Source organism: Cavia porcellus, unplaced genomic scaffold (assembly GCF_034190915.1).
Source record: "Cavia porcellus strain 051 isolate PalLab524CR breed Dunkin Hartley unplaced genomic scaffold, mCavPor4.1 scaffold_13, whole genome shotgun sequence".
Taxonomy (NCBI): Eukaryota; Metazoa; Chordata; class Mammalia; order Rodentia; family Caviidae; genus Cavia; species Cavia porcellus.
Window position 1 is genome coordinate 63,467,880 of NW_026947496.1, and position 14,916 is coordinate 63,482,795.

A 14,916-nucleotide genomic window follows, 5' to 3' on the forward strand; every position below is an offset into this window, starting at 1 on the left:
GAAGTAAATGGTTTAGAGGTAATGTTTTAACACTTTAAAACTGCTGTCTTGTTATGTTCTGCTAGAACTTGAATAGAGCTTTGGAGAAACCTAGAATAGTTGGAAAACACTTCCTTTCAAAATAAAGGAAGGGAGTCAACAAAACTTGTGTGTTCCTTTTGAATGTGGGAAGTAGAACATTAACCAGTGACCCAGTGCGCTCCCTCCTCCATTCAGTTCTTCTGTCCTCTACATTTTGACCTGGCCTCAGTGTTGTAACATTCTATACCCCACAGTGTGTTGTCCTGTTTCTACATTTCAAGGGAGTCTGTCATTTCTGTGTAAGAGTTAAGACCTTCTTCTTTTCTACTTTGTGTACTGCTCTAGAGAGGAAAATTCATATCACTGTTTTGCATACGATTAGCTAATTTATGAAATTAGCCCTCACCAGCAGGGTTAAAAATGTGTAATTTTTCCTTTCTGTGGAAGCATCTGTACCCTAAACTGGGACATGATACATCTGGGACACTGATGGCAAACCTTTTAGAGCTTCAGTGATTAACAGCCTGTCATGGCATGAATGCTGTAGGATCACCACCATTTATATGGTGAATATCATTTTTTGATGGATGGTACATTTGGTTTAGAACTTAGGGCAGAGGGAAGGTTAATACTTGTAAGTTCCTTTTATTTTATGAATAAGTTAACTTTTAATAGGTAAGTCACATGATTCAGAAATTTAAATTTAGGGCCAGGGATATAGTTTAGGGAACTAAGTGCCTGCCTGGCAAGTGCAAGGTCCTGAGTTCAATTCGTGGTACAAAAAAAGACAAAACAGTTTAACACAGCCATTGTTTTCATCTTTGTATCTAAGTGACCCCTTCTGCCTGCCTGATATTCAGATGTATCAGTTTATTTTTCTAGTATTTTCAAAATTCTGATTTTTTTTTTTCGGTTGGTTTTTTGGTATTGGGGATCAAACTCATGACCTTGCACTTGCCAGGCAGATGCCTACACCACTGAGCTAAATCTCCAGCCCTGGTATTTTCTTCATACAAAATACAAAGAATGAATAGAAATATGTATATTCTTTAAAAGAATCTCTTTTCCTACATGTGCCTACCTTGCGTAAAAGGCATACTGATTTGAACATGGCATTTCTCCACAAACTGCCCTGGCTATCTTCACTTATCTATATAGAGTTCCTCGGCCCCATGCCTGCAATTTAAGTGGGTGGTTTTCATTCTGAAAAGGTTCTATAATTTACTTAACCAATACTCTGTAATATTTTGCCTTTATAACACCCCTGTAGTGAGTCCTTTTGTATGTGTGTGTAGGTAGCAATTACAGAAACATCTGAGTCAAAGGGCATATATATTTGTTCTTTGGATAGAAATTTTCTTTCATTGGTGATGTACCAATTTGTCCCTTTTTTTTTTTTGCAGGGGAGTTTATATTGAGACAGAGTCTTGTTATGTAATTCAGACTACTAAACTTGAACTTATTATGTAGCCCAGGGTGGTGTCAGACTCACAATGATCCTGCTGCCTCAGCCTCTCATGTTCTAGTATTATAGGGATATGCCACCACATCTGGTCCTTCCCCCTGTCTTGATAACTTAATAAATTTGGATTTGTGCTCATTAAATAGGAATTGTAATTGCATACACGTGTGTGTGTGTGTGTGTGTGTGTGTGTGTGTGTGTGTGTTTTAAAGACAGACTTGCTACGTAGTTTAGTGTGGCCTTAAACTCTAGCACATGCACAGTGATCTTTTTGCCTCAGCCTCCCTAAAGTGTGGAGATCATTGGTTTGTGCCACCCCTCCTGCCTACATATCATTCTATTTTTAATTTTTTTTTTAAATAATGTTTACTTTATTCTGGACTGTGTCTTCCCTAAATCATATGTAGAAACCCCTTAACCCCTCTTTTTGGCTGTTAGAATGGTTCCCTCCTTATACAATTTTTTGAGTTTGTTTCTTCAATTTTTTGAGACAGAATCCTGATACGTAGTTCAGACTGACCTTGAACTCAGTATGTAATCCAGGCTTACCTTGAACTCATGGCAGTCCTCTTGCCTCAGCCTCCCAAGTGCTGGGACAATAAGACTTTGAACATAGGCTATATTGCTGATCTATATCTCCAGCTCCCAGACTCAAGCTTGATTCTAAGAAATGGAGTGTTGGGCTGTGCATTGTGAAGGATGTCTTTAAAGGCATTGATAAACATGTCAGCCAGGTTATATCCTTCCAGCTACAAAGGCAAGGAGGTTCAATTAGGATCATTTTTAATTCTTCCAACAGGCCTCCAGTGTATACGTGCTGGGTAATTTTTTTTCCTTTGTTTTTTGAGTTAGGGTCTCAAAAAACCAGGCTGATTATGAATTGAACTCACTATGTAGTATGGCCCAACCTTGCCTCAAACTTGCTACAATTATGCTGCCATGGCCTTCTGAGTGTACAGACATGTGCCACCACTTCTGGCTGTGCTAGGTACTTTTACTAGATACTGGCCTTAAAAGGTTCACACAGTTGAAGAGTATTCACAAGAGGGCCTGCTACATGTATAGCACTGTTGAAACTATTTATTTGTCTTTTTGAGGCAAGGTCTTGCTAGGCAATTAAGGCTGGCCTTGAGCTCAGCCGAGGCTGGTCTCTAACTTGCAACAATCCTCCTACCTCAGCCTCTCCATTGCTGGAATTACAGGCATGCAACATCACACCTGACTTTGAAAGTATTTTTATGTGTGTATGTGGCAAGTACCATATATCTGTGGTAAGTACTGTTCTTACCATTTCTCCATCTTATGGATGGGGAAATGGGTCTGGAAAAATAACTTACCAAGGTTAGAGAGGAGAGCTCTGATTTTAACATTTGGCAATCAGACTTCTGAGTTTGTGTTCTTACTGTTACTTCTTTGGCCTTCGCCAGTGAAGCCTTTTTTTTTTTTTTTTTTTTTTTTTTTGCAACACAAATACCTACTTTTGGTACGGGAGCTTTTGGGCAAAGCCCTGCTTTCAGGGATCTTAACAGAATGGGCTTGTGCTGTCATGGCAAAACAGCAATCAAAAAGACAAGCCACAGTGAAGGGCAGAAAGAAAGCTATAATTAGCATGGCCATACCAAGAAGGGCAGATAGTTTCAGGTTCCATAAGAGACAGAAGCTTTGGTATTTTACAGCAAGGGAAAGAAAGGCAAGGGTTGAGGGTTTGCACTTCGCAGGGCACAATTCTTGGTCTGCTTGATCACCATGTCAGGACTGGTAGAGAGCCATCATTGTTCAAGGAGACAATTCAGTTTAACATAGATTCTGGGTTCTCCACTTGTGGGGTGTTGGGCTACTCTGAAGTGATAGCTGGTTTACAAGAATGACTGGAGACTCGTGTATCAATCCAAAAGTTCAAGAATTTAGTGACCCTGCAAATAATGAAAATTACTTTTATGTTGGTGCTCTCAGTCGTGAAGAAGAATGAAATAGGTTAGGTAAAATTAGGTTACATCGTATATTGATGGAGACCACAACCAAGTGTCTCTGAGCAGGATTTAAAATTAACCAGTTGGCTTTCCATGTTTATTTGTGAGTCTGTCCCAGACCTAAACCCCTTGTCTGGAGATGCACAGCAGATTCATAGTAGGAGAACCTCTATGAATCACTGGTCCCAGCTGAGGCCCATAGTGGCCTGTAATGCTGTGATGCCTCAAAGGACAAGCTAAGGCCACAACAGAGGCCACCTGGGTCCATCTCCAGTTAACTAGGTAGAGGCTGAGGCTGCAGGTGCCTACTCTTGCTGCATCAGTCCCACGGTGAATGTCACACTGGAGATAAGACCGACCGTTCTGTTCTCCTAATTAGCATAATTTACTATTTAGTGAAGTCTTTGAACTGACTCCCAAGGTCCTGTTCAGCTCCTACATTTCTGCAGTATCCCCTCCCTTTGTTTGAAAACCAAATAAATACAGGCCACTCAGAGAAGTTCTTTGTCTCAGTCCCTAGAATCTCAAAATTCTTCTAAAAGATTTTGACTCTCTTGGAGCCCTAAAATCATACCACTTTGTCTCTTATTTAAACCTTTGCTGTCCACTTTTTTGAGAGATTGCAGGCCTGATCAGTCTGTGATATTAATAGGTTTTTAGACACTAAAGTCATGCCTACATTCAGAGCTGTTGTGTATGCATGGTGGGGGTGCGGCACAAGTCTCCCTGCTTCGCTGTGGGTGGGTAGGTCACTGGGATTCATAAGCTCCCTGTTGGTATAGCATTAAAGATACATAATTTAAGGAAAGGAAGGCATTTTGTTGGATGCTTTATTGGAAAGGAGAGAAAAGGAAGTAAAAGCTACCCTAGTAAGTCAGGGTAGGGAGTTCTGGAAAGATGGAGGAGCTGAGGGCCCTTCTTTCCTGGCTGCTTTTGTGGGGTCAGGAAGCCTGGAGTTTGCCATAATCTGATTGGTTCCCTGGGCTATCATAGATGGATCCCAGGCCCCAAGACCACTTGCTGCACCATCCATCTGCGGTCTATGCATTTTTTTAAGTGAGCTCTATTTGGCTTCCTGTGTTCTGTCTGTGAAATTCATGAGTTTGTTAAAGAAACTTTACATAGAAGGTTGAGTTAGCAGTGATGGGAAATAGAGTGAAAGTGTATCTATGTATTAGATACATAGATACATAAAGGGTTGAGTTAGCAATTAAGTAAAAGGGAAATATTTATATCTCCAAACGGGAGCCTATGTCGTATATACTGAGTTTTGTTATATAGCCCCTACCTTTTTTGTCTCCATTGTATGTTATCTCACTTGGGTAGGGGCAACTATAGCTGGGTCCAGGCAGCTATCAGCTCTCTCACTTGTAATTGTTTCCTCTAGCAATAGTATAACTTTCTAGTCAAGATTTGCCAGAAAGCTTACTGAGGCCTTTATCCTATTATTTCTCTGCCTATCTACCCTCTTTCCCAACAGCTGAGCAGAGATCTGATTCAAAATTTTAAGGAAATAAAAAGTATAGAACATGAAGGCAGAGATACAAAGCATTATCATGCTTTTAGTTATCCACTGGGCATCTTCAGTGCCAGTCTGTTAAGTCCCTGTTATATTTTACTGTGATATAGTCTCTGATCATCCTGTGAGGTTATGACCGGAAAATCTATCACAAATCAAACTGTTGCTGAAGAGTACATAATAATCCTTTTTCTTTTGGTTTATTTTAGCTCAAGAAGGAATACTTTCTGAACCTGGCCCTAAATCATAGCTGTGTCCTTTAGGGCCAGTACCGTCAACATTATTACCCAGTGGTGGCTTGGAATCTGATAGAGGTCTTTCTTTTCTGGGGGATTAGTGTGATGGTTTGTATCTAGATGTCCCTACAAAGCCTCATGCCCTCTTGGTGAGACTTTTTAGAGGTGCTGGATTTAAGGACTGTGTGCTTCTGGGTTACACGTGCATCCATCCTGAGTGTGAATGCTACCTGCCCTAAGAATGGGTAACTTGGTTGGAATTTGAGGGACAGAAAGAGGCCATCAATTGCTGGTTCTTCGCCACTTCACTGCTTTGAATTGTTGTGCTCTGCAATGCCCCTCTGTCATGCCGCCCTTCCCTTGGATTCAGCCAGCTGTGCACGGAAACCTCTACAAACTCAGCTAAAATAAACTTTTTTCTCCTTTAACTTTGGATGTGGAATATTTTGTCTCAATATTGAGAAAAGTAACTAAGACAGCCAGCTGTTTGTAAAATAAATTAACCTGGGCTAAAGTGTGAGAAACCTGGAATGTAGCCATTTTTCTGACTGGAGCCAACAAGCTCCTGAAATGGAGCCCCTAACCAGATTTTCTTCTGTTGTGGAATAATAGACTCCTGTGGGGACACCTGTGAAAATATCTTCAAAACCGTTAAACCTAGGCTATTAGCAGCTATTGTCAGTTTTACCATGAAAAACAACTTACAGAAACTGGATGGTTTTCTCTGGTGATCAAAGAGATTTATTTTGTTAGGGCTTTTTTCTAGAGCGAGGCAGAATATGTCATGAAGGTAGTCTACAGTCAGTTGTGGTGCAAGACATTTAAATTAAAATTTGCAAAGTGGGCTAGGAAGAAAACACAGAATGTGCAACATCACATTCAGTTTTCAGGTTCTAGGCAGGTGGAATCTCTAGGTCAGGGTCTAGGGCTGTGGTTTGGCTTCCAGCAGAGTCCTAAAACAATCTGTGTCTTCAAAAGACTGGTTCAAGCTCTGTATTTTTATTGTATTTTTTACCTGTGAGACTTTGGGGAAAGAAAAAAAAACATCCAGCGAAGAGAACATTAGTTATTGTGTGCTGCTGCCATGTGTTCTAAGAAAATCTCTTTGGAGTTCTCATTCTAGCTCCTTAGTATTACAAAAGTCCCCAGATCCTGAAAATATAATGTCAATATTATGTGGCAATTTATCATCCTTTTAATCACTCTCTTTGCTACTCAGCCAGTTTTCGATTTAAGGGCTTCACTCAAGTTTTGTTTCCCAAGCTTTTTGGGAACCCTGCTTTGACAGACACATAGAGTAAATTTAGGAAGGGCTAAGTTTACAGGCATTTAAGATTCCTAAAATGTCCAGGCCTTACAAGAAAGCTGGAACCTTTAAGAGCTGAAATTTACAACCTTCTTAATTATAAGAAATAGATACAGAGGGGTAGTGATTTAACACCGCATCCCTCTCACAGTTCAACAGATTAGGTCATTGCTGCTCTGCACAGGAGAGATGGTAAAGGTGAAAGGCTGGCAAAAAACGTTTAAGGGTTTGGTAAAAATAATTTGGTGGTAGTTCCACCTCCCTTTTTGAAGATTCTACTTCCAAAGCAAGGGCAATATAACCGTATTTCCAGAAATCGTCACCTTCCAAGAGTTGCTAAAGAATATTTGTTAAACATTGTCCCCAGAAGCCTTTGTTTGGAATTCCATAGGTCTGGGATGGGAATTGGAAATACGAGTATTATTTATTCATTTTGACTTGTTTTTTGAAACAGATCTGGCACTGTAATTGGCCTGGTTTTGAACTCACTATGTAGCTTACATTGTGCTGAGATTACAGGGTTGGTCACTAATCCCAGATTTGGGAATGTGGTTTAGAAGCACGACACATGGGACTCTTCCAAATTAGGATGTTCCAGTAAAAAGAGCAGAATTTGGGTTACTGTTTTGTGCAGACTTTGAATTGAAAAAGGGTCATTAACCCACGTCATGCACTGAAAAACCCTCCAGCTGATAGTTCTTTTCACGTAGAAACGTTCCTTTGCTTCCTCTTTTCCTTACATGTCATTACTGTCCACCTCAGAGACAAGATCTACCCAAGATTCTACAGGTCAAGGGCCACGTCTCTGTGGGTGTCTCTCCCGTGCCGCGCCCTCATTGGCTGGAAGTTCCTGCGCCCGGAGCCGGCGCGCCTGCAGCTCGCCACGCCAGCCACTTGGGGCGGCCCGCCCAGGGGGCGGGGCGGGGCGGGGCGGGGCGGGCTGGGCGGGGCCTCGGCGCGGCGGCGGCGGCTGGCGGCCTAGGGCGCGGAAGTCCCGGGCCGCGCGGAAGTCTGGGGGCGGGGGACAATGGGTCAGTTACTGGTGCGTCACGAGGGAGTTCCTTAAAGGGGAAGCGAGCGGAGCGGCCGGCCGACGCGGGGTGCGGTGTTCGTCCGGGGGGTCCCCACGCTTTAAAATAATGCCCGCGGCGGCCGCGCGACCATGCAATGGCGAGCGCTCGTCCTGGGGCTGGTGCTCCTCCGGCTCGGCCTCCACGGGGTGCTGTGGCTCGTCTTCGGGCTGGGGCCCAGCATGGGCTTCTACCAGCGCTTTCGGCTCAGCTTCGGCTTCCAGCGCCTGAGGGTCCCGGACGGCCTCGCCTACCCTGGCTCCGGGCCCGCGGGCCAGCAGGGGACGCCCGGGGCGCCGTCGGGGCCGTCGTGGCTGCAGCCGCCGGTGGTCGGGGCTGTGGCCGGCGGGCCCGGGGCTCCGCGGCGGCCCGTCCCGGGCGTGTGCGGCCCGGCGCACTGGGGCTACGCACTGGGCGACCGGGGATGCGGCCCAGACGAGTACGAGAAGCGCTACAGCGGCGCCTTCCCACCGCAGCTGCGGGCCCAGATGCGCGACTTGGCGCGGGGCATGTTCGTCTTCGGCTACGACAACTACATGGCGCACGCCTTCCCGCAGGACGAGCTCAACCCCATCCACTGCTGCGGCCGGGGCCCGGACCGCGGGGACCCGTGAGTAGCTTGCGCGCCGGGCGCCCCGCGAGGTGCCTTGGTCTCTGGGGTCGCCAGCGCCTGTAGGGTCTGGGGGCGCTTGTGGTTCGCGCTGTACCGCCTTCAGAGGTCTCCCTGGGCTTGAGGTAGGTGGGTGGGCTGGTGGCGGTTCGCTTTCTCAGTTAGGACTCTACACTTAAAGAGAGCAGTTCGGATCATTATTTTACACCGAGGACAAAACCGAGGGCTAGAGACGAGAAGGACCAGTGACAGTGCCAAAGACGGGGTTGGAGGGGGGCTTTAGACCCCTCTCCTCCAGATGGACACCTTAGTTAAATGAAATTAACTACGTTTGCTTCTCTCGTGAACGCAGCTTCAGTACGAGCCCTCTGCCCTTTCTAACCATCGTGCCACACCCAGGTCTTTAATATAAAAATGCAGGAGTTGATTCCTAGAAAGGACTTTTGAGCCCTCCGATGAGTTGGAGTCACAGAGATGATAGGTTTTGTCTCTTTTTTCCTCTGGGTTGTGCTGCTTTTGCGAAGGAGATTTAGATAGGAGTAAAGGAGGCTGGCTGGCCCATTTTTGAGAGCTAGATATTGGAAGTATATGCGCTGAACACACATTCAGCATCACTGTATTGTGCCAGGTCCCATGAACACCATTCTGGTGCGGGGCCCTCAAGGAAGCTCAACCAGCGCTCCCTGGCCCGGCCTTGTTTGTGAAAGCAGAGCTCCAGGATTCACTGTTGGAGTCTTGAAAGTCCAAGAGGGCAGCACACCCAGTTTAGCTCCTTCCTCCCAGGAGGGGCGGAGTGTGCTTGTTTGGCCGGATAGGTGACTCGTGTCTGCGTTTCCCTCCCTCGTGTGCAGGTGGAAGGGGTGCATTGCTCTGTGTCTTGGCAGAACACCTTTGAGGCTTACATTTTTGTTTCCCTAGTGGAAAGCAGTGAGGTGCTGACCTTAAATTCTAAGTACGAAGACCCTATATTAACAGATCATGTCTTTTTTTTTTTTTTTGTCTTTTTCATTTTTATCAGTACCGGGGATCGAACTCACGACCGCCTGCTTGCAAGGCAGGTGCTTATGCCGCTGAGCTATAAATCCCCAGCCCCAACAGATCATGTCTTAATTTGCTGTGTGAGGGCATGATTTTTAGTAAAGCAAGGACACTTAGACTAATTTCAAAGGACTAGATCTTTCCATAGTGGTAGGAAATGGATACTTTTCTTGCTTAACTATATTGGCCTTTTTATATAGAAATGTATCTTCCAGCTCAATTTATTTGAGAAAAATAAACTTTAAAAAAACCGCTTTTTTCCCCCAAATTGTAGACATGAGTTAACTTTTGTACCTATAAATGTATTTTCTTTCAATCATAACTTTTGAGAATAAACAATTGATTTTGGAGGGAAAAAAGAGCCTACATTTCCATCAAATAGTTACTTTAATTTTTTTCTTGCCACCTCCTGTCACAGGCTTACACATTATTTACACAGTTGCAATCAAAGTATGTATATATATTTTAACACTGTAATGATACTGTTTTCTCAGCAGTGCTTACAGTATCACAAGAAGGGAGAGAGCACTTTAAGTGCCAGATTCTCTCACAGATTTTTTTTTTATCAGATTTCCTTTCACCTGGCAGACCTAAAGCAAACATTTTAATGAGGAAATTGTGATAATACTTTATATCATGACTGTAATGGTATGGAAGATGAGTTGATGGCGTTTTAATGTTTTTCTGAATGAATTTAAGAACCTTCTGGAGCGTTGGGAGCCCCCTCCTCAGGTGGTTCATCATGTGTGAAATAGGCCTTTATTTCAACATGAAGTCTGTGATGAGTGTTTTGGTTTAGTTTTTCAGTGTCATTCTGTGTAAAAGGAGTTACTTAGAGACACAGTATTTTTGGAAAGACTGTTAGAAGTATAGGGTAGAGGAAAGGCATTTGGCTTTTTGGTTGGTAAAACTTTGTATCTTCAGGGATATTTTTAAAAGAGCTCCAGGGTTATGTGACCTTGGGTAGACCAGAGGAAAAGGTTAATTTTTCATTACTTACTTTACTTTAACTGCCCTAAGGTATTTTCCAGGAAGATCTAGAATCAAAGCCTTGTCATTGTGACTGAAACATAGGGCACATTTACATTGCCCCCAAATAAATAACCAGAATTAAAAATTGTTCAGATTTCTTTATTTTCATTGGGGTACTGGAGATTGATCCCAGGGAGCACTCAGCCTCATTCCAACCCCAACCTCCACTGTAGTAATTGAATTCATGGCTTCCCACTGAGCTACATCAGTGTCTCACGAAGTCTGCAAGTTATCCAGGCTGGGCTCCAACTTGAGATCCTGTTGCCTCCTCTTTTTGGAGTGTTGGGGTTACAGGTGTGTGCCACGTATTTGTGTTTTGAGACACAAATACGAGAGCCTTGTTAAGTTGTCACAGCTAGTTCTTGCACCTTCTAAATAGCTGGGTTTCCACGCTTGTGCCACCACACCTGACTTTCAGGTTTTAATGATCAAGTGTATTCTCGTGACTATTTTCAAATTGTCTTCTAATGATTTTGTTTTGTGTTGTGTTGTTTTGTTTTGTGAGACAAGGTATCAGTTTGTAACCCAGGATGGCCCTGAACTCATGTCAGTCCTGCCTCAGCCTCCTGAGTGGGGATGACAGGCCTGTGCCACCACGCTGGGCTGTAATGATACTTTTAAAGAATAGTGAAATCACCAGAATCACCAGTAGAATGTTATGTAAAAGGTATAGAAACAAAATATGGGTTCTCAGCGTGCATATCTTTCCTTTTTAATTACATTTACTTGAGATTTGTCTTGCCTGTCTTGATGGTGGGAGATGTCTTGTGCAGTTAATATGAAGTAAACAAAACCTCAACACTTTAAAAATAACTTATCTTTCTGTGTAGCTACAGATTGTTATGCAAAACCAGTTCTCACATCCCCAGTTTGGGTTGGAGAGAATCCAAATTCAGAAATTTCTTTGAGCAAATTGGATAGTATGTGGCTATACTCCTTTGAATAACTATAAATTCAGGCTTTAACCCATAACTTTTCTCACTTCTTCAACTATATTGCTTTTAAAACAAAAAGGTGGCTATCAGAAGAACAAACCGCAGTTACTGAACTGACCTCCCAACTGACTAATTTCTATGCACCCCTAGTTTCAGATGGCCTCTTTCTGAATTCCGTGTCTCAAAAGTTTGTTCTCTTTTAGAGTCAGGCTCAAGTATCTCCCCCACCCCCATCACCACTAAACTGTTCCAGGCTGATTCTTGACTTCTAAACACTTCTGTTTTGTTTGATTGTTAGCTGCCTGAAAAGCTGACAAATGGAATCTGGGATGATAATTTCATACTGTGAAACCAGGAGGATTTTATACTGTCAGTCACTCTGCCCGCTTTTTGTTACCCCTTTTTCATTTTTCCTTTGCTTAAAGAATATAGCAGTTATTTGTTAGAAAGGAGTTAGAAGTGTTCTAGTGAACATTAGGAGCTTTAAAAGTGTTTTTATTTGACTGGAGTAGAAAGAAGGAACCATGGTGGGTTTTGTGTGGTTTTTTTGAAACAAGGGTTTTCATACATAGTTTACGCTGGCCTTGAACTCATTATTTTAGTCTAGGATGACTCAGTACACAGTGATCCTCCTGCCTCCTCGCAAGTTGTCCCAAATACAGTCATGTGCCACCATTTTTGGCTTCTAGATGGTTACTGGGAATGTTTTTACTTTTGTTGTGGCAGGTCTAATGGATGTTAGTTACTTCTTGGGCATTATACTGAGAAGTTACATTGGTTTGTTTTATTTTGTTGCAGTGCTGGGATTGGAACCCAGACTTCATGCATGCTGTGAAAGCACTTCATGACTGAGACATGTATCTGGAAGCATTTTCAAACTAGATTCATTTTAGTTGTAGATTAAAAGAAAAAAAAAAACACAGTAAAACATGGGAAGGAGTATAGTGCTCAAAATTATTAATGTCTTCCATAGGCTTGTTCAGGTGAGGAGGATAACACCTGCCCCAGAGTATAATGCTGAAAATGGTAGTGGCATGTAGCTTGTTTGCTCTTTGTACAGTGTGGATTGTATTTAGGTGATACAGGGACCATTTTCTCTGTTGAGATGGTTATTGGACCCTACTGTGTTTCTGGGCAGTAAAAAAAAGTCATTAAATATTAAACCCAGCAGCATGTTCTTTAGTGGAGGACTTCCTTGTCTGCTTTCACCCGTCCTTCAACGCTTTTCTGGTGTCCCCTCTGGCTGGCATTGCCATTGAGAGGCATATTTGAATCCATACTTCTGGCCTTGGAAGGACCTTTTGCTGTGACGTGAATTTATTTAGAAAGAGTAAACAGATGACTCCCAGCACTGAGAGAAGCTGAGGTAGGAGATTACACATTTCAGTCTAGCATAGGCAATTGGGAATTTACTGAGGCCCTGTCACAAAACAAGAAGGGCTGGAGATTAGTTCAGTATGAAAAATTTAAGTTCAATCTCTAGAACTGCAAAAAAAAAAAAAAAGCAAAGTCAAATAAAAGAAGTGGGTACAATTTTCCAGCCATACTCTTTGCTGACTCTATAGCTTGTGCTGGAGAAGAAGACTGATTTCTAGGTGGTCATCTTTGGGAGAGACCCTTTCCACAGTGCCAGTTATTAGGGATTCCTGCAGTGAGTCCTGTCTCCTGCCAAGTATTATGCTGCAGGGCAGGAAGAAAGAATTAAGAGACAGAACAGAGGTGAAGGCAGGGATCTGGGATGACCAGTTGTTCTCAGGGAATAAAAGTCCATTAGGCACCCCAGAATCTTGTTATTTATTCATTATATCTCAGTCAAGGTCAATGAGTGAAGGGCGGTGGGTGTTTCCAGGAATATTAATGGCCACTGTGGTGGGCTAGTAAGAACAACAAAGCATTCTTTGGCCAGCACTAGGAGGATGGGAGTGTCTTATAGTTGCCAGCAGGTTTTATCTGTGAGTGCCACAGGAGTCCTTAGCGTAGGACTTCCAGCTGTGACCAGAAGGGAGCACTGAGTTTGCTTAAGGGCAAAACAAGGACAAGCTTTGGATATCTCCTAGACCCAATTTATAATTGGTGGTCCCTGGCAGCTCCTTCTATAATGCTTGTGTTAAAAATCTATCTAAAATTTTGCTACAGATTCTTTTCTCTAGATTGAAGTAATAGAGCATGGATCAAGGCAACTGGAAAGTTGAAGTAAGATCCCATGCCGAAGCTGTTCTTTCTTCCCTGTGAGGCTGGTGTCCCTCCAGCAGAGGCCAGTAGGCGGCCTTTCAGACTCTAGCAAGCCATAGAGAAGAGAGAAACTGTCAAAAGCTTCTAGTAGGGAAATGCATAAGAAAGCAAGAGATGATCCAAGATGGAGATAAGGGTACTCCGGGGATAGGATGGAAGTTGTCAGATATGAATAAATATGGAATCTGGAAATGAAACTGGGCCTTTGCCACTTTGGCCTCTTGACAACTGAAAAACTTTAAGTATTTGTCTTACTTCTTCCATTATTGTCATCCCCGCCCAAGTTTCTGCAATTATTATTTGGGTTTGTGGGAATGGGGCAAAGGAATAAATGAAGTTCTTGGTTTGAATTTTTAAAGTAGCTATGGTTTATTATTTCCACTACTCTCCTATGCTACCTTCCTAGGTATATTAATTTTTGTTGTTTTCATAGTTTGTGTTATAAAGGAATACCAGCATGACCCGGCAGCTTTACCCTCTACATCTCTGTTGGTATGGGAATGGGATCCAGGACCTTATGCATATTATTGAGCCTCTATCAGTGAGCTACATACTCAGCCCCTGTAGTCAGTCTGTCTGTCTGTCTGTCTGTCTTTCTTTCTTTCTTTCTTTCTTTCTTTCTTTCTTTCTTTCTTTCTTTCTGTGATATATAATAAATACGTTCATTGTACTAAATGTTGCATCTTGATCCTTTCTACTGCTCTTTCATCCCTCCCTCCTGTCTCCCCTCTGTCAGATTCCCCTTCCTATCTTGACAGCGCCTATCTCCTTGTTTGTAATTGTTTTTTTAAGATTGTTTCAGAATGGGGAATTGATGTTGATTACCAAGGTGAAAAAAGAGAGCAGAGCCTTGATTCTTGCTTTGGTTTATGTTCTAACATATCCCTCAAGATTAATCAAAACAATGGGGAGTCTGGCTGAGATATTAGTGAAGAAGTGGTATAAAGAACCTTATTTAATTCCTTAATCAAAGGATATGTCGGTACTATAGCAGCAGATCTTTACTTTTTTATATGTAATCTGCTGGTGTATGTAGTTTTTAGGTTAAAATATTATAAGTAGGTCCTGTGACCAGATCTCTCCTCTAGCTCCTGGCGATTGTAAAAGTTCGAATCTGAAGCTGGGCAGGATAGAAGAAGACATTTACAGTGATAAAATTACCTCACAAGGATAAATGATCCTTATTTGCAGTCTTTTAGCTTCTGTTGAGTTCTTTCTGCTCTTACAGTTTATGTGTCTGTAGTGCTGTGATGCCACTGTACTTGTAAACAGTGGAGAAACTGCTTTTGCCACACTGATGTATACTCCGTTTCTCAATAAGAATTGCTAGTAATTTTAGTTTTTTAATGTGTATTTTGTTTTGTTTCTCTTTAAAGTATCCATCTTTAATTTTAATTTTATTTCTTTTTCAGTTCAAATCTGAACATCAATGATGTACTGGGGAACTATTCATTGACTCTTGTTGATGCACTGGATACACTGGCA

The 14,916-nt window shown here is 42.7% G+C and overlaps 1 protein-coding gene across 1 annotated transcript in view; it reads left to right on the forward strand.

Moving 5' to 3' along the window:
* The first annotated feature begins 7,530 nt into the window (after nt 1-7,530).
* The window catches only part of Edem1 (ER degradation enhancing alpha-mannosidase like protein 1), a 29,441-nt gene continuing 22,055 nt past the window's right edge, over nt 7,531-14,916 (forward strand). The window contains exons 1-2 of the mRNA XM_003473456.4: nt 7,531-8,194; nt 14,844-14,916. Coding sequence (XP_003473504.1) covers nt 7,677-8,194; nt 14,844-14,916 — 591 coding nt within the window. The 5' untranslated portion in view covers nt 7,531-7,676. The remainder of the gene's footprint in view (nt 8,195-14,843) is intronic.